The sequence below is a fragment of the Anser brachyrhynchus genome, assembly GCF_964034855.1.
Source record: "Anser brachyrhynchus genome assembly, chromosome: 15".
Classification (NCBI taxonomy): domain Eukaryota; kingdom Metazoa; phylum Chordata; class Aves; order Anseriformes; family Anatidae; genus Anser; species Anser brachyrhynchus.
Window position 1 is genome coordinate 18,043,376 of NC_137733.1, and position 19,280 is coordinate 18,062,655.

The window sequence follows — 19,280 nt, forward strand, 5'->3', positions numbered from 1 at the left end:
AATATTTGCTCGTTGTACACTGGACTGATATTCTTGTACCTTTCCAGATGATGGGGCAATTTTAAACTTATGTTCATTATTAATGTAAATGGATGTTTATGTAAGCAATTACATATACAGTTGGAATCAATTATTCAGGTGACTATCTAGAAAGATTATAAATTGAATCCCCTATGTAGTCTTTGCAATGCTAAGACACTAGAACCTGTATCCTAGGTTTTTAATACATTTAATTAGACATAGTTTTGGGTTGCTGCCATGTAAAGTTTCACACTAACCAACTTCTACCATTTTATTCATGTCTCTTCAATATTATTCTTGTTTTTGGAATGAGGTCTGGGGATTTTTGTTTTAAAAAGTTTTAATGGTAGACCTTAACTTATTATATTCAGATTTCGGGCTTAGCTATGCCAAAAATGGCGAGCTGCTAAAGTATATACGCAAAATTGGCTCATTTGATGAGACCTGTACCAGGTTTTATACTGCTGAAATTGTATCAGCCCTGGAGTATTTGCATGGGAAAGGAATTATTCACAGGTAATATGGAAAGTCGAGATCGAAATGCTTTTGATTATGCACAAGAAATGTTCTTCATGAAGTGTATATTGAATGTGGATTTTGTGGAAAGCTAATAACACAATAGCATTTCATTAGTAATAGTACTATTAACATAACACAGGGAACTAAACAACACAAACTTTATGTGGAGAGACAATCTGTTATTAGACAACTTGGAAAAAGTAAAGAGAACTTCATAATCTAGAACTAACATTCCCAAAAGCTTGTCTGTCTTGAGATCAATCATTAGTCTAAAAACAGACTGGCATTTTGGTTAACTTTTTTTTGTTTCCTATGGTGTTATGTACCAAAACCAGCTAGAATTCTGCTGCTGTGTGAATCTGTATGCAGCACATCAACAAGAAAAATAAAATTATTACATCAGTTTTGGCTGAGTGAACAAATTCCACAAAGTTGAATGAGAATTAGGTAAACACTGAAATTTACCAAAGTTTTTAATGGAACCTTTGCAGTTTTTCTGAGGTACTGATATTGTCTGGGTAAACATGTTTTGTCATGAATGTTTTTAAACAAATAAAAGCTGTGTTTGGTGCAATATTCAAATAAGCGTGAGAAGTCTGAGCCACAGAGTTTGTTTTGGGGAAGGAATCTATTCCGTCCGTAGACACCCAAGCAGTTGTCTGTGGTAAATGATAGTTGGCAAAAAGCTGACTGATCTAACTTTCTTCAGTTATTAGAAAAATACTTTCTAAGTATCCTGTTCTGTGAAATAGTTGGGAATAGAATCTATAGGGGCTGGATGCACCAGTGTTTGACTAACTGAAGTTTTCTACTGTGAATAAGCAGGCCTAAAAGATATTACTGCCATATCAACTTCTCAGATACTACCTAAATTATGGATTGGGAATTGATATTCGCTTTATTTTGCTCAAAAAGTGAGGTATACAATAACCTAGTTTTGTGGTCAACTATTCATTACTTCGTCTTTTTAGGAAAAATGTTAACAAATGAACTTTCCAAAATCTGTTAGCAGCAGTCTGCATGTTGACAGCTGCAAGTCAAGGAAAACTTAACACAACATTGTTTACAGAATGTCTGCATCATTTGTGATAACGTGCATGCAAAACACCGGACCATTTTGTTATGCTAATTTTTGTGCTGTTTATATACAAAAATCTGCCTTTTCTAGGGATCTTAAACCAGAGAACATCTTGCTAAATGAAGATATGCACATTCAAATAACAGACTTCGGAACAGCAAAAGTATTATCTGCTGACAGCAGACAAGGTATACCATATTTAATTTGTCACATTATGTAGAAGAGAATAGTACAGTTAGAAGGGAACTACAAAGATCAAGTCCAACTGCTGTAGTTATATAGATAAGTGGGCCTTTGAAAATGTAAGTATATTGTATTTATCGAATTGTAACTTTAAAATATCATTAGCTGTTATGTAAGAAAAAAAATAGTGAAATATATTGAAACAGTTTTGACTCTCTCTGCTTTGATTATGGCAGAAGAGGTAGTATTTGGTATAGCCAGCTAGATTGCCAAATACCAGATGGACTGTTCTCAATGTGAAGTTAAAGTACTTGAAATTACTTTTCTTCTGTAAGACAAGAATAAAAACAGATAGTTTGTCTCAGCTGAAACAGTAAGCTATTACTCTGTGCATGTGTATTTAATCCCCAGCGACTATCAGAGTTGCTCAAATATAGATCATTGAATTTTTGTGCCACTAGTTGCTTAGTATTAACCTGTGAATGTGATGCTGCAAACTATATCTGATAAAAGCACTGGGCTGAACTGCTTTTCATTCACTAAATTTGATAAATGAAATTTTTTACTCAGATTTAGTAAGCTTGTGTTGGTAGAATTTGTGCTAAATGCCTAGCTTCTCAAACCAAATAGATATCACTGAGATTAAAGCAATTTGTCTCCTTTGATCAGGTTTTGTGAATGGGTAGAGAAATGAAATTCCTGTGTGTTTTTGCATGGTGTGGGAGGGAGTTGGTTTCTTCACAAGTATGTGTTTACTTACCTCTTTCAATTTTCTTCACAGCACGGGCAAATTCATTTGTAGGGACAGCACAGTATGTTTCTCCAGAGCTGCTGACAGAGAAATCTGCCTGTAAAAGGTGAAGACTGTTGTATTTTAGAAATGTACTGATTGTCAGATGCTATCAAATGGAATGCAGGGAGTGAAAGGATGTATCTTAGTATTATGTATCTTAGTATTTCTAAGAAGCAAGATGCTCGAGTATAAAGCTTAAGAGTGTGAGACACTTTTTTCTTAGCAAGTATTGCTTCTTGTCTGAGTGCTAATTTCATCAGTTTATCTTACCTCCTACAAACAGAATTAAGTGTTGTCAGGAGAAGGAAGTTTGTGGTGAGCAGTTGGATTCCTCTTCCCCATAAATATCTTTCTCTATTACAGAAGTAAAATCATTCTCTTAATTCTTCTTTTATGTAAGATGGTTCCATTATGGTTATTCCTGAGGTAAAAGCAACAGAAAGTCATTCTATCAGTTAGGGGAAAGGTTGCAGCTTGCTTTGAGTTGTATTTGGATCAGCTTGCAGTATTTTTACTAAGCTCTGCTTGGGGTTTGCAACGGTTTAAAGCTCATCCCTGTGTCTGGTATGAGTAATATACTTAAATGAGATTCCCATATGAAATTCCTTAAATAGGTTACTGATGGTAACCTACAGATTGTTGTATATCTATTTTATTACAGTGATGGAAGAATAATCACTCAAAGTAATCACTGACAAAACATAGGGAGAAATCTCTATTTTGTGAATAACTCTCTTGTGGTAATTACAGCTGTCATTTCTTGAATTTATATGAATGCCACCAGCCCTTCCAGTTTTGCTTTTAGTAAAAATATTTGGGCTGGTTTGGATAATGTAGAGACTTCATCAGGCTATCATCCCCCTTTAGAATTTCCATAATACCTCTACATAAAATTCTGAATTTGAGCAGTTCTGAGCCTTCTTTAGAATTTTAGTCTTCCATGAGGATTTCTAAGCCTTACCAAATCTATGTATAAAGTACTTTGAGGTAAAGTAAGTTTAAAAATACTCTTTCAGGACAACATGTTAAAACTTAAGACTTTTTCTCTCCTATGTACAATATAGCCTGTGTTTTTTTCTTTGTGTCTGAAAGAAAGCTTTTGGTGAAGAAGTGCTATTGTGATGATTTTTTCCATGAAATATTTAGAGGAAATGATTCTAATTCTGAAGGAGCATATTTTGCATTAAGTTGGATGTGTCTTGGAATTGTGGTAGTGGTTAATAAGCCATCTTTTTAGTCTTATATACCTATTAATTATGTCAACTGAAAATTCAGCTGTCTTGCACATGTGCTTGTAGTCAGTTGTTGGGGGATGGTTACTGTATGTTTTCAGTAGTGTTGCAGGCCTATTCTCCTGATAAGGAATGAAGTGAAAATAGTGTGGAAATCACACTAACAGGCTTATCTGACATATTTGTGCTGTGTTCTAACTAGCAGGAATTTAAGAAATTTTATTTCTTTTACAAACTTAAAGAAGAACATGCTAAGGTTTTTTCCTTTTGTTTTTTGAAGCTCTGACCTCTGGGCTCTGGGATGTATAATATATCAGCTTGTAGCTGGATTGCCTCCATTCAGAGCTGGGTAAGAGACTTATGCTACTAGTTCTTTACATGTGGATTATAAATACATTTACTTGCATTGGGTTTTACTTTACTATCAGTTCTGAAGTACAGATTTTCATGGTGCACTTTTGGTGGTGTTACGCCTGCTTTTACTTGTGTAATCTAGTTCACTTCCCTTTTGAAATTGTGAAGATGCTAAGACTAACTAGAAGTCCTGAGAGAGGTTATTTGATTTATCCTAGGACTTCAAATGTAGTTTATACCGTAAGGTAACTATGCCTCCACGAAGGTTTTTTTCACCTCTGTATTGAGGCATTCAACCTTTCCCTGTTATTGTTCAAGTATCTCATGCTTACAGGATCACAGATGCTTATAAGCAACTGCTTCCCCTTAAGTACATTATAGAAGGATTTATAGGAACTTGACTTCTAGCTTGTGTCTCTCAAATTTAATATTTGTCCAGATTATGCACTGTTAAGGTAAAAGAACCATGGAGAACTAATAACTAGCTAATATTTTTCTCTTTTGCAGCAATGAGTATCTGATATTCCAGAAGATAATAAAGTTGGAATATGACTTTCCAGAAAAATTTTTTCCCAAGGCAAAAGACCTTGTAGAAAAGCTATTGGTAAATATTGTACTGCTGTTAAATGATTTGACATTGGAAACATTCAGCTTTTTAATGTAGTTCTATTTTCCTAAAGTTTCTATCAACTCTGTTGTGAACCTTGTAATAAGAACAACTCTGAACACTATTAATTGTGTATGAGAGTATCTTGAAAGTCAACATCCATTATTAAACAGCACTGATTTATCTGAATTATAAAGCGTGGGCAAGGAATGTCTCTGTCAAGTGGAAGCAAATATTTCTAAAAACTATGCGTAACACACAATTTAAGATTCAAACACTTGTGCTTGCATAGTACTCGAGTTAATTTTTGAGTTGTATCAATTTATCATTTAGTTATAAAGAATGTTCTGTACATCATAAAAAGATGTATTCCTTAAAATATAAATCAATTTATCCTTCATTTTAGAGCAGTTAATGCATGTCTTATAATAGTATCAGCAAAAGATTTACTCTGCACATGAATGTACAGTGAATATGTAGAGAACATTTTGCATGGTGTAAGCTTCTTGAAGTTGGATGGTCTAGGTTATTAGGGAGAAAATTCTGTATATTATGTTTGTGAGTGGTGGTGAGTGCTACCATTATAAAAGGGCCTAATAGTAGCTCTATGACCAAGCCAGCGTTCTCTGAGTGGTAAGGTCCAGGATGTCTCAACATCCTGAGAACTGTTGTTTTAGGGTGCTTGAGAGGTTGGTGTTTGGCACCAACTACAGCTTTTACAGCTGTCTTGCATCACTCACAATATGATGTGGGACTATACTTAAATGAGCCGTGCTCCAGCACGCTGCCTCTGTGGGTTTGCTTGGTTTTGTTTCCATCTTTATAAAGAAACAAAGCCAAAAAAAAATCTGTGGACCCAAAGAAGTGCTTATTTCTCTAGCTATGTGAGCTGATCAAATGCTAAATTGTGCTAACGGGACACACTGACAAATAACACCTTGTGTTACAAGGGTGGGTTGGTGGGTCGAAGGGAAGGTGTCAAGAGGATGGAACCAGACTTTTCAGTTGGGCCCAGCAACAGAGAGGTACTGGGAACAGACTGAAAGCACGGGAAGTTTCTGTGGGAGGAAGTTCCTGATGAGAAGGCACTTTACTGTGAGGGTGACAGCACAGGAACAGGTTGCCCAGAGAGGCTGTGGAGTCATCTTCTCTGGAGGTATTCAAAACTTTTCTGGATGCCATCCTGTGTAATGTACTCTAGGTGAATCTGCTTGGCAGTGGGGTTGGACTAGATTATCTTCAGAGTCCCTTTCAACCTCAGCCATTCTGTGATTTTATGATAAGCAGTCTCCTTATATGTGCCTAGAAGAGTAAGGCTGACCAATTAAGTTTTAGCATATTGCTGTGCAAATTTGAATGGTGCTTGCCCCTTTCTTGTCATTATTTTATGCGTGCTAACTTCATTGTAACCTGTTCAGGTTCTAGATGCTACCAAAAGGTTAGGCTGTGAAGAAATGGGAGGATATGGACCTCTTAAGGCTCACCCCTTCTTTGAATCTATTGTGTGGGAGAACCTACATCTTCAGACACCCCCAAAACTTACAGCGTACTTACCTGCCATGTCAGAGGATGACGAAGACTGTTACGGAAATGTATGTTTATCTATAGCTATATTCAGCTCTGATGCTGCCTAGACTTCCATTAAAACAAAATTATTGTATATCAAGTACTTTCATTGAAGCTACTGGTCAGTTATATTTTAATGAAGGCTTTACTATTAAGAATCTAATAAACAATTTCTGGATAAAATTTGATCTAGTCAACATTTTTTTCTGATGGAGTATTTTTTTAAAAAAAAGTTTGCTTTTGACCAAGCATAATTCTTTTTGAGATATTCCAGTTAATTTGTAGAGAATAGTCTGCCTTTTTGCCCAAAAGCCAAAGCATGCTTAAGTTAAAAGTAACTCTATAGTTATTCAGAGCAAAATAAGCTTTTTAAATAAACAAGCAACTCTTACTTTTTTTTACTTTTTTTTCCTCCTTTTAGTATGACAATCTCCTCAGTCAGTTTGGTTGCATGCAAGTTTCTGGTTCTGCCTCTTCCCATTCACTGTCTGCCCCAGAGACGAGTACCCCACAGACATCAGGAGGCAATATTGAACAGTATATTCATGATCTTGACAACAATTCCTTTGAGTTGGATTTACAGTTTTCTGAAGATGAAAAGAGATTACTTCTGGCAAAACAAGCTGGTGGAAATCCTTGGTAAGATCTGTGAATATAGCTCATTTGTTACTTGCATTGAAGTGAGGAATCTAGAAAAATAAAATTTTATTCAAATTAATATTTGTCAGTCTTAATATTTTTAAAGAAACCAATATTGACTAGATTTTTCCTAATTTCTTTTTTTTAAAGCAATAGCAGCAAAAAAACAATATGATTCTAAAGTTAAGGTCTAGAAGATGGTGTGGGTATAGGAAGACAAATGGTACAGTGTCAAGAGTTCTTCCCTCTACAGAGTTCTAAAACTAGAAGATGTTTCTTTCTTACAGCTGGCATAAGTTTTTTGAATGATACCATTCCATTTATAACTAAAATATGTCCAGGCTATGCATTCATTAGCATTTCTCTTCATTCTTGATAAGAGTTGCTTGTTTGTGTTTTTTTTAAATGACGGATTAAAAACAACAAACAAACAAAAATAACAAAAAATGCACCTGTTTGGTGTAAAATGAGGAGGAGGCCAAAATTCACCTGGTAGAGATACTCAGGACTCTTTGGAGGAAAAGACACTAGAAGGAAATGGAAAATTGCTTAGTAATAGTAAACAGTTCTTATTGCCATTGTTATGTGGAAGAATTACATCTGAGGTAATAGTGTCTTTTTTTCCCTATTGTTTTGTTTTTCAAGGCATCAGTTTGTAGAAAATAACTTAATTCTAAAAATGGGCCCAGTGGACAAAAGAAAGGTAAGGAGTTTTCTTAATTTCCTGTAACAGGATTCAGTTAGAATCATAGAATCATAGAATATCCTGAGTTGGAAGGGACCCTTAAGGATCATCAAGTCCAACTCTTGATACTGCACAGGTCTACCCAAAAGTAGACCAAGTTGTCACGCTTTTACACATTTGCAATGAAGATAAGGAACCTGTTTTAGAACTTACTTGTCTAAGTGTCACATTGTTTTGTTTGTTTTTTAAGGTGTGATGTTTTCCTGTGAATAGTTTTTTAATTTTTGTGTTCTTTTTTGAAAAGGCTAAAAGTAAATATTCTGTTGATGCTTCCCCTTGATAAGACTCTAGTAAACAAGTTTTTGTTCAACCTCTTCCTACCAATCTGATACAGTTGATTAAATACTTGGTCTTGATGTATATCTGCATGTGGATTGAGCCATTATTATTGGAAAATAGAATATAAACTCATATTGTCCTCAGCTGTGTTACGTTTCCTCAGTCTGACTAGTTCCTATGTCCTGAGAGAGGTAGAGGTGGCATTAGAACTGCTATAATGAATAACTTCAACATAGTACAGAGGAGCTTCAATAGTCTTTGTCAGCTATATAGGAATGTAGGTTGACTTTCGTACAAGTTCTTACCTGTTTGATCCTAATTTTCTCCAGAAAATCATGACAATTGATTTGTGTGCCAGCGTATTTGACAAATATATTGTGCTTTAATCTGTACAGTTGTTTTCTTTTGTTAGAACTCAAAGACGCGTTCTTAAAATAGTACTTTTGTCATGTAGTATGGATGCACTGCAACCTCCCCAAAAAGGAGTGAGGTCAATTAAGTAAAGCAAAAAGAAAACAAACTGCCCTAAACTCAAACATACTTTCCTCTCACTGAGCTGTCTTAATTCTACCTCCATTGTTAAATTCAGAGGTACACAGTTTTACCTTTTCTCTTTATCCTTTTTTTGCATTGCTGCTTTTACTTTTCCCGTTAGGGATTGTTTGCACGTAGACGCCAATTGCTCCTTACAGAAGGGCCCCACCTGTATTATGTGGATCCTGTCAACAAAGTTCTAAAAGGAGAAATACCGTGGTCTTTGGAGTTACGTCCAGAAGCCAAGAATTTTAAGACGTTTTTTGTTCACACAGTAAGTTACTTTATTTAATTTCTTTGCAAGTTGTGCTAAGGTTCTGGGACAATTATTATAAACTGTTAACAAATTTTGTTTGGAGAAAATATAATTTCATAAATACAGGTGTTGATTGCAGGATTACTTGTTAGCGTAGGTTAATAGATATAACTTCAAAACAAAACTGGCATGCATCTTCCCACAAAAATACAAAACACAATACAACTATTTTTTATAATTCAAGCATAAGTAAAATATAAGTGGACTTAAAACTTTTCTAAAAAAAAGTTTTTTTAAAAAAAAAAGTTTTCTAGCTGATTCTGAATAACTTTTTTGCTGTTGAATAATTACTGATTTTTTTGGTTTAACTGTGCTTGGAATACTCATTAAAATGTTATTTACTTACAGCCAAACAGGACATACTACCTGATGGACCCGAGTGGAAATGCTCATAAATGGTGCAAAAAGATACATGAAGTGTGGCGGCACAGATATCATCAGAATGCTGCAAAATAGTAAAGCTCATCCAAAATTTCCCAGTTTTCCTTCTTGCTGCTAGAACTCAACGTGCAGCCTATCAGAGGAATCTTTCCAACCCATCTATTACCATCTCAAGGGGAAGCATATGTCTGAAATGTTCTGTTTTTTAAAAAAAGAAAAAGGAAAAAAAAAAGGCTAAAACCGAATGGAATTCAGGGTCGCTTTGCTCGCTCTTTGTGCTTCTGTTGAGGCTTCCACATGCGTATCATTGCAGTGAAGATCTTGCTTTTGTGCCCTTCAGCTCAATTTCTGCAGCAGACTAGTGGATAGACCTTGTATTACCAGCTACATTTAAGATGAGTTAAAACCAATCCACACGCACATGCCCCAAGTCATGTACCAGCGTTACATTTTGTGGGGCTAGAGTTTTCTGTGACTTTCACATTATCATTTGATCTGTATTTCATCAGGGAGCTTTTATATGCCTCTCCTAAGCACCACCTCTGTTTTCTTTTCCTTTCCTCACAGTCCCTGAGCTTATTGGTGTATGGCATTTGTAGCCAGGTCAGTTGCACCCTTGTGTAATTCTTAATATAGTTCTGGTTGCAGGATTTATGTGGTACTTAAATAATTATGTGAATGAATCAGATGTGTGTCTGGCAGACAGGCTCCAATGATAGAGGTTGTGAGAGTAAAATGCTGAACATGGCACTGAAAATTTTCTTAAATTGAAATGTTGGCTTCTGAAGCATATAAAGTTTTAAACATTCAGTTTAAATTTTAATATGAATGATGTGTGCTTAATCAAGAGACAATAAACTTACCAGCATGCTTTTAACTAATACTAACTAAAAAAAAAAAAATTAGTTAGTATGGAGGAAAAAAAACCAACAATGTTACTATTCAAGTAGTAAATAGTTTTTCTCCTTTCCAGGGGATGAGAGTTAGAAGCTTTCTTTGCAGGGTGTGCATGTTTTGTGCATTTTAGTGGGGCCAACCTATTTACCTGGATAGAGAAGAAAGTGTGAAAGCTTTGTACAACTGATTATTTTGTTTGCTTCTTTGTATAATGAGGTGTACAAATAATCTTATTTTTGGTCTTTGACCAAATATTTCAGAACTTTTAGCAACTCCAAAAAATAAATAAATAAACTAAGCCATTTAAACATTAGATCCATACTGTAATCTGGTTAAAAATTCAACAGAAAATGTTGATACAATGGGGAAAATATATGGTACTTGAGGCATATCTGTAAAATGAAAATATTTTTTCATATCAGTCTCTTTTATCCTTTTCAAATTAATGCTTTTTTTTTGTGGTCAAACATTTCTTGCAATGTTACAAAGACTTAACTTTATGTGCTGAAAACAACTTCCCTATTTTCAACATACCTGTGTTCCTGAACCTTGCAGAGAGGCGTGACCTAGGTCTGGACAAAGGCATTTCTTCCTTGTTTTAAAAGTGGTATAAACATCACACCTATTTATTCACCTTCTACACATACCATCTTTTTGTATGTTGAGGTCTCTATGATGTGCTTTTTCATCTATCAAGGAAAGAAATGTTCTGCTGTAATGTTGAAAGAACTAGTGAGCTACTGTTCTAAAAGCAATCTTTAAAAGCAGTGGCTTATCAGGCTGTCTCATAAAATACATGAATATTGATGTTTTTGTTGTTATTGATGTTGTACTGGATGAGGGAGATTTATCATTGCTCTTTAAAAAAAAAAAGGCAACAAAAAATAGTATTATGTGGTTGAACTTGATAACAGTTCAGTTCTTCCAGCATTTTTTAGGTTTTATAGGAGAGAATGCAGTTGCCTTTTGTGTAGGAACTATAGTCTTACAGTCTTCTATTAACCCATGCATGACAAAATTAAATCAGTAGCTTACAGTGCATGGTGTTAAGAGAACTAAGGTGTCCTGCAGCTGGCTGAGAAGACAAAAACAGAACACTGTTCCCTTTTCATAAGGAATTTCACCATATAGAAGGTACACTCCTTGTGACTGAGATTTGAATGGCATAGTATTATGCCTTCCATTTGTGCCTGTAAGTAATCCTTTATTAGTTATCTTAAGTAAGATGGTAATTTTGAGTTTGCAGTGGTACCCAGTCACTCTGTAGCTGTCAAATTCCAGCTGTATATTGGGTCTACTTGAGGCAACTGTAAAGCTTTTGGATTTAGTCTTTAGTATAGAGATGTAGACATGTTCCCAACTTCAAACAAATGGAGTCTGGCAGTGATGGAGCTTCATGGTGCTGCTGCTGGTTTTTATAACAAAACTTAGCCTCTTACTTGTTTAAAAAAAAAAGTTGCAAAAGTTGTTCTGCTAATAGCAAATTCCTTAGCTTCAGTAGGAGCTAATGATCTCCACTGGCTTCTTCACTCTAGCTGACTAGGTGGAAATATAGAAATGCTTAAACGTACATTCTATAACAATTTAACCTGCAGTCATCTTGCCATTAAAAAAAAATAATTTTTTCACATCTTGAAAATCTTATCAGTGTCCTTCATTCCTGCCTACTAAAACCCTTCAGCCAAAGAAATATTAGTAACAGTAAGCTGTAAAAGTCAATCTGTAAGACTGATGCCTGCATTCCAGTATTCCATTTTTCTTTTGACAAGGCTGTCATTAGAATACTGTGAGCCTCTTAGAGGAAACCCTCCCCTCAGAACTTTTGTGTTCCAAATCAAGTATTCCTTAGCCACTGCTTTTTGGGGGAGGGGACCAGAAAATTTCTGGAATTGTTGATTTAAGTATACTTTACCAATTTGACCACTTAAATGCATGTTGGAAGGTGCTGCGTATTACGAAGGGCTGTTTCTTGTTTTAGATAGCAAGGTAGCTTCAAATCTTTGTCTTGAAGATTACTCCTATGGTTCGTGGGAGTTCATAGAATGAAATGTTCAAGGGAGATTCTTCAGAGCTGCAAATAAGCCAGTTGCTTTCACTGCTCTTTATTCAAGGTCTTCCAGAGCTGGTCATTCGAAGACTCTTCTTGACTCCTTGTTACAAACCTACTAAAAAACAAATTTGTTTGGGTTCTGTCCCTTGCATTTTGAATGACTACCAGTCGTTTATAAAGATTCTGGTCAGTAGTGTAATTTCTTTTGATTGGGATTTGAAATTCAGGAAGGTGTTTATTCTGTCTTCTATTGTGTGGCATTTAAGGCTGAAGTACCACTGCTAAAAAGGATTTTTGAATTACGCTATTCTATTCAGTGTCCTGCACAATCACAGAATGTCGAAAATTACTTTGATAAACTGGAGAGATGGCTTTATTAGGATTGGCCATATAGCCTGTTTTTTAGAAGGATTTATGTTAACAGTCTTGCCTCAGATGTTATGCTGAAACATTGTGAGCAGACTGATACCAGCTATTAGTATCTCATTTGCTAAGTGCTAGATGCTGAATGCATCAAGATATCAGATAGTACTGTGCTCCACTTATTTTTCTCTTGTCTAGCATGATTTAATCATGAAGCATCTGCTATCTATAATTCCAGGAAAAAAATGTAGGTTGAAACAACAATGTGATAATTCTAATCTACTTTCATAGCATGAGATGCTTGATTTAATATCTTTGAAATCATTACATTGTGTTGAAAATCCCCAGGATTCTTTAAAGTTTTTTTTAAATATTGAATTTACAGGTAGGAATGATTTAGTAAAGTCAACATAATTGCTTAATTTGGCCTGTGAACAAAAAAATAAAAAACGATTTCAGCAAGCTGTTGAGGAAATCACTTGTGTGGCATAGTTACCTAAAGATATAGTGTGTGGATTGTGATAACTTTTTCTACTATGGAAATACATGAATAGGTGCGGTATTTATATCTGAAGTTTTGCTGAATGCCTGTAATAATTCACGCAAATATTTTATTAATGAAGGGGAAGTGCTCCTGCAAAGCTTCATGATACAGATTGTGTGTTGGTTGATCAAATGGGTTTACAGACAAGTAATTTTCCATTCCAGGTTGGCATGTTTTCAGTTAAGACACGAATTCAGGAATTTGTTTCCTCCTTTTTAAAAGTAATACAACTTTTTATTTAGCAAACAATTCAAGAAGTTCTTAAGCACCCAATAAGTTGGTCTGTCTGTTGGTGTGGCAGTGAATGTAATGGTTGCCATTTACGAAGCTTCCTATGACCTTGTACTAACTCTGATTGAATGTGGCATATGTCCTAAATTGTGGCAGAGTTTACGATTACTGTATCTGACAAAAAGAAAAAATAGGAATCAGGAACCATAATCTGTTTTGATAGTTGTATGCTAGCTGTTCTTCAGGTTGGTGGCAGTCAGTTGTGTGTACTATTCTCTACCTGATTTGTAGCTGTAACTGTGATGTACAGATAAAGGAAAAAAAAAACAAACACCCTCCTCCCCCCAGCAATCCCCCCTCCTCCAAGAACTTACTAAAACAGAAGCAAATAATGCAATGATATGATACACACTTTTTTGTATTTTTATTCTTATAAGGTTATTTGCTGGCTTTTGTTGGCCTCTAGTTCAGTCTGTGTTATTTAAATTCTAATATATGAGTTATTTGGATTGAATTCATGTTCGGGGCCATGGTGTTGTATGTATTGATGTACAGCCTTGAATGTGAATAATTATTGTAAACTATATTTTACACCTTTTTTCTGGCTTTATTATATAAATTTTCTATTGGTCGACGATTTAATCATATCTCATAATTTAATAACTGCTTATTCTCCTTCCGACAGATCTCTGTGCTGTAGATGTGTAGCTAGTGACGGGATGATGGATTTCACTTATGCTTGGTAGTCTGTAATAAAGGCATGTAGGGTCCTGGCCGGCCTCCGCCTCCTCCTTCCGCAGCGCCGCGTGGGGGGCGGGCGCCGCTCTCCGCCTGCCGGCCGGGAGCCGCCGCAGCCGCTCGGCCGGGCGAGCCCGCGGCCCTGGCGGCCCGGCGCAGGCGCCGGGCGAGAAGAAGGAGGGGAAAGGCCTCGCGCGGGGCCCTTCCGGTGGGCGGCGCGCCCGCGGACCCGTAGCTGGGGCGGACCCTTCCGGCGGCGGCGGCGGCGAGGATGGCGGCGGAGAACCACTGCGATTTCCCGGGCCCCCCGGCCGGCGGCCCGGGAGGCCCGGGCGGGCCCTGCCGCCGGTGCGGCTCGGCGCCGCCCCCCGGCGCCGTGCCCGGCAAGTGGGTCCGGCTGAACGTGGGAGGCACCTGCTTCCTGACCACTCGGCAGACGCTCTGCAGGGACCCCAAGTCCTTCCTCTTCCGTCTCTGCCAGGCCGACCCCGACCTGGACTCGGACAAGGTGAGCGCGGGCCGCGCCGCTCCCGCCGCAAGGCCCCGCCCCGCGCCGCCGGCCGCCGGCTCCGGGAGCGCTGCGGCGGCCGCGCCGCGCCGGTGCTGCCGGGGCCCGGCGCGCGGCGTCGCCTGCCCGCGGGGAGCGCTGCCGGCGGTGCGGCGAGGCCGAGACGGGGAGCGCGGGGGAGCCGCGGGCTGCGGGAACGGCGAGCGCAAGCTCGGCCGCCGTTGGGGGCGTGAATGAGGGGCAGCGCTGGGCGAGTTCGCGTGCTCGGTGGAAGTTCAGCTTTCGGGGTGAGAGGAGGCTGGGTTCTTGTGAGCTTCTTGGTTCCCGATTAACGCAGCCGCTTCTGTGCGGCCGCCTTACGAACGTGACAAAGAGAGCACCGGATCGTTCGTGCGTTTATTTGAACGGTGACGTTGGCTGACTGTCGTTGGTTTTAGCACTTTCACGGAGCGTTTGCCTGCACGAGTGTCGTTCTGTTTCTGCACCGTCATCACCCTCCGGTTCAATTTCAAGAACCGGACCGAACGACTTCTTTTCATGAATAGTTCTGTTTGTTGTAGAAGAATACTTTATGAAGCTGAAATTCAGTATGTTAGGAAAAAATAACCTTTTTCATTCGGCCATAACGTGCCGCGTTTCAGCAATTCATCAAATAAAAGACTGCATATAGTGTACGGACTGCAAAAGGTGGGTGATATTGAGTATTCGTGCATTCATTCTGACTCAGTAGGGAAAGAGAAGCTACTGATTAAGATTTTATTTATGGAACGGCTTGTATAATGGGTATAAAGTATTCATGTAAAGTTCTGGCTCTGAAAGAGATTTGGGAATGTAATGGATGAAAATTGACTTCCAGTACTGGATATTTAGGGAGAAAAAGGGAACAGGTTATGATCCTCAGATATATAACTAACAGATGAAAAGCAAAGACTTGTTATTTTTATATAATTCTTATTTTTTTTTTTTCAGTGCTCAGCTGGTAGTGGTTCTCTTCATTTTTTCATACATGACTTCCACAAAGGATGTTTAAGAAAATGTAGAGCAGAGTCTGAACAAGGTTCCAGAGCTAGAGAAAAATATCTTAGTGTGGCATTTGGGAGATCTGTTGTTGCTATCTTTGTTTTGTTTTGAGAGTTTTAGCTTAGACTGACCTGTAAAAACAGATGTAAAAATGTAGGTGGATTGGTCATGAACTGTTTTTTCTTGTGAGGGAATGGGGAAGCTTTTTTCTAAGGTCTCTTAAATAAAAGATAAGGCATACTTAGTAATTAAGGTACTGGTTTCAGTTGATATACTGCAAGAAAAATTGATGTAATCAAGAGGTGCATTTTTAGAATAAATGGTTTAGCCCTATTTAAGCCGTTTGGGTGTCTTTTGCATTAATTGATGAAATCAATCCTCTTTCACAAGCATATAATCAGTGAAGTGTTTATCTTACAAAACTTTAAGGTATTAATCTAAAGATTTTCTTTGTACTGTGCTTACGTGTTTCAGTTACAGCAGCATATTGTAAATTTATGCTAAGGTTATTTAGCTGTTTGGTAGGATATGGAGGCACCTGATGAATTTCTTTGATGTTTCTAGGCTTAAATAGTCCATAGTTGTTAATAGTGTCTGTGATAAATTAAAGCTAGCTACGGTAACAGCTATAGGAAGATATTCTCTGCTTACAGGGAGCACGTCTGTGCATTATTTGAGCTGCTTAGATATTACTATCTTCCAATGTAGAATTCTAATGAAAACAGCTTTTACAAGATGCAAACAAATAGCATTATCCTGTCCCTGTGAGTAGCCTGATTGAACCCACGGTAGAACAGAATTGGAATTGAGCTAAAATGCAAGATGAGAATGTGACATTAAGGTGCTCTTTCCAGTTTGACGTTACTAAAACAGTTTCACGAGGTGGTTGTAAGTGGATCTTATATTTAAGATTGAGTTTTACTTTTTAAAATAAAATTGTGGCTGGTATAGACGTCTTTAATAGATTATTGTGCAAATAAGTAACATGAGGCAGGTAGTAAGGAAAACTACAAATTGTTTTGGAAAATCTGGATTTGGAGAAATTTTTGTTATTCAGAGTTGCATTCTCTGGGTTAATGAACCCAATTGTCTTCAATATGATGTACGTAAAGCAAAAAAAAAAAGGGGGGGGGGGAGGGCAGCAAAGCCTTTCCTGATCAAATATCCACTGTGGTCTTTTCATTCCAACATCTGTCAGAGTTTCATGCCCCATTGTCTTGAACATCTGCACTAGAGTCATTGACTTTCACTTCATCCTTTCAGCGCCTGTGTCTGCACTAATAAGCTCTCTTGGATTTTGCAGAAGTGGCCTACCTCGTAGATTACCCATCATAGTGCACTCTTTACGGTACAAAAGATTGCTTAAACTTGTCTTCCAAGGATTCAACTTAGAATCTTCTTTTAGAATCCTTCATATTCTATAGAAAACAAGTCATAATCGAATCAGTTCCTTGCTTTTCTGTGATTTATAAGATAACAGATATCATAGATGTTATTGCAAGAGAAAAAAAAAGTCCTTCCCAGACATCTCATCAGTTTGTGGGCATACTGTTTTGATACAATAGCTTATCTGTAGATTGTCTCTCTGGTATAGTTGTGAAATATCAAATGTCTTTTAACTGATGAGCACAGATATTTCAATGGAATAGTTGGTGAAACTGTCTTGGACTCTGGTTCTTCTCCTTTGCCATGAATATATAATCTGATAGTAACAGATTTGTTAATTCTCTCATGGTTTAACTTTTTGGAGTCTCAGTGAGCTGTAACCTGATACTAAAATGGAATGTTATTCATATACTAAACTTTATTTACAACTGCCATAGTATACAATTTTGTGCTTGTAAAACGGTAGTTCTTGCAAGGTGCAGCTAATAGTTAAAGATAATGCCCTCCTAAAGTTTGGAGAGAGCTGGTCTTTGACCTACGATTCTCTGATTCTGATTCCATTGTGTTTTCTTACTAAAGATCACAAGGGTTTTAAAGACCTAGTTTTAAACTTTAAAATTGTCAGTGTAAGAGGGTGTGAACTTCCGCCTTGAGAAGAGAAGACTGAGAGGGGATCTTATCAATGTTTACAAATATCTTAAGTGTGGGAGACAGAGGGATTTGGCCAACCTCTTCTCAGTGGTTTATGGGGATAGGACAAGGGGCAATGGTCAAAAAATGGACCACGGGAAGTTCCGCGCCAACATGCAAAAGAACTTCACGGTGAGGGTGACGGAGCACTGGAACAGGCTGCCTAGGGCAGTTGTTGAGTCTCCTTCTCTGGATATTCAAGGCCCGTTTGGACACCTATCTGGGCAGCCTGCTCTGGGGAACCTGCTTTGGCAGGGGGGTTGGACCTGATGATCTCTTGAGGCCCCTTCCAACCCCTACAATTCTGTGATTCTGTGAACGTGAGCTTGTAGGTAGGCCGGTGGCCACCACACCCATCCCAGACATACTTGACCCGACCTCCAGATGAGGAGGGTGAGGGGGAGCGGAGAGAATCCTGAGGGATGAGCCAGCAGATGCAATAATGAAAACTGTTAGACACATCCCTCTGTTAGAAGGAACTATAAAAAATAATGTAGCCTTAGCAGGTATGTCATGATTCCTGTATGGGCAATTTGTCTGAGATGCACTTTGATAACTTCCTTCAGGAAGTTTTATCTTGTATTGTCAACAGATTACTACTGAATTGTGCTTGTAATTCAAAATGCATTTTGTAGTTCATAGGCATGTTTCGTGTTCTTATGATCGTGCTCCATCAAAGAAGTGTGTAACTCAGCAAAAATGAAGGAGGAGGCATATACATACATACATATATATATATATTTATTATAATTAAAGTGAGTTAAGCCAGTTTGTAGAAAGCTCTAATGTTGTCCCAGCTGACAGAAGGGGGGGGAGGGCAGATTGCACATTTAGGTGCAAGACCAAGCAGAAGAACCCAAAATTAAATAACTCATACAACAGTAAATATACATCTTTGAAGAAAAAAGTTCAGTTCACATTCCTTCTTGCTTTGCAAGATTGCCAAATTAGAAGCATTAGAAAATGTAACCGTAAGAAAAGCTTTTCTTGGTTGAGAACAGATCTATAAGCAAAACCAAAAATCAGTAATAGAACTGTTTCTGCCTAAACTGAACAAGTGAAGCGTGTCAGACTCACCCATGTTGACACAATAAGTTTCATGTTAACTGGATGAGTTTATTAGAAATTAAAATAGAAAACTGAAATAGTTCATGTTATACTTCATAAAAGTTGCATACATAATGATTTTTCTTTACTGTAGTTTGAACACCAACTAGTTTTTATTCTTTTAACTACAGAAATCACAGTATTTCCTTGATTCTTGGTGTTAAAAAGTCTTCAAGAAAAGCAGTATGTTTGCCTTCGAATGACCGGCAGGTGCTAAGGTTGAACAAGGCTTTGCAGCCTGTCTCTTGGTATCAGATAGGCTTCTAGTTGCAACAGAGAGAAGATTAGTTTTGCCGTGGGGTGTGTCAAGGTTAGTGTTAAAAGGAATAATACAGTGACATGTTGATCCTCTGACTTGTAACGTTTGACGGTGTGTTATGACTTTGTATTTAAGACTGTTGAGATTCATTTCAGCAAGTGAGTGAAGTGGTAGTGGTCATACCCGATGTTCATAATAGGAGTTGTTTTCAGGAGCATTTAAATTTTGGTTCACAGGTGA

General features: G+C 37.7%; 1 protein-coding gene across 4 annotated transcripts in view; it reads left to right on the forward strand.

The window, feature by feature from the left end:
- Nucleotides 1–19,280, forward strand: part of PDPK1 (3-phosphoinositide dependent protein kinase 1) — a 67,353-nt gene that overhangs the window by 15,043 nt on the left and 33,030 nt on the right. For 2 of the 4 annotated variants that reach the window (XM_080556219.1, XM_080556220.1), the window contains exons 5-14: nt 393–537; nt 1,709–1,806; nt 2,583–2,658; nt 4,107–4,175; nt 4,688–4,784; nt 6,206–6,379; nt 6,775–6,992; nt 7,638–7,695; nt 8,672–8,824; nt 9,215–14,105. In XM_080556219.1, coding sequence (XP_080412345.1) covers nt 393–537; nt 1,709–1,806; nt 2,583–2,658; nt 4,107–4,175; nt 4,688–4,784; nt 6,206–6,379; nt 6,775–6,992; nt 7,638–7,695; nt 8,672–8,824; nt 9,215–9,322 — 1,196 coding nt within the window. In that variant the 3' untranslated portion in view covers nt 9,323–14,105. Of the gene's footprint in view, nt 1–392; nt 538–1,708; nt 1,807–2,582; nt 2,659–4,106; nt 4,176–4,687; nt 4,785–6,205; nt 6,380–6,774; nt 6,993–7,637; nt 7,696–8,671; nt 8,825–9,214; nt 14,106–14,288; nt 14,579–19,280 lie in introns of those variants that run through there. The other 2 variants (XM_080556222.1, XM_080556221.1) reach the window with 2 other exon arrangements.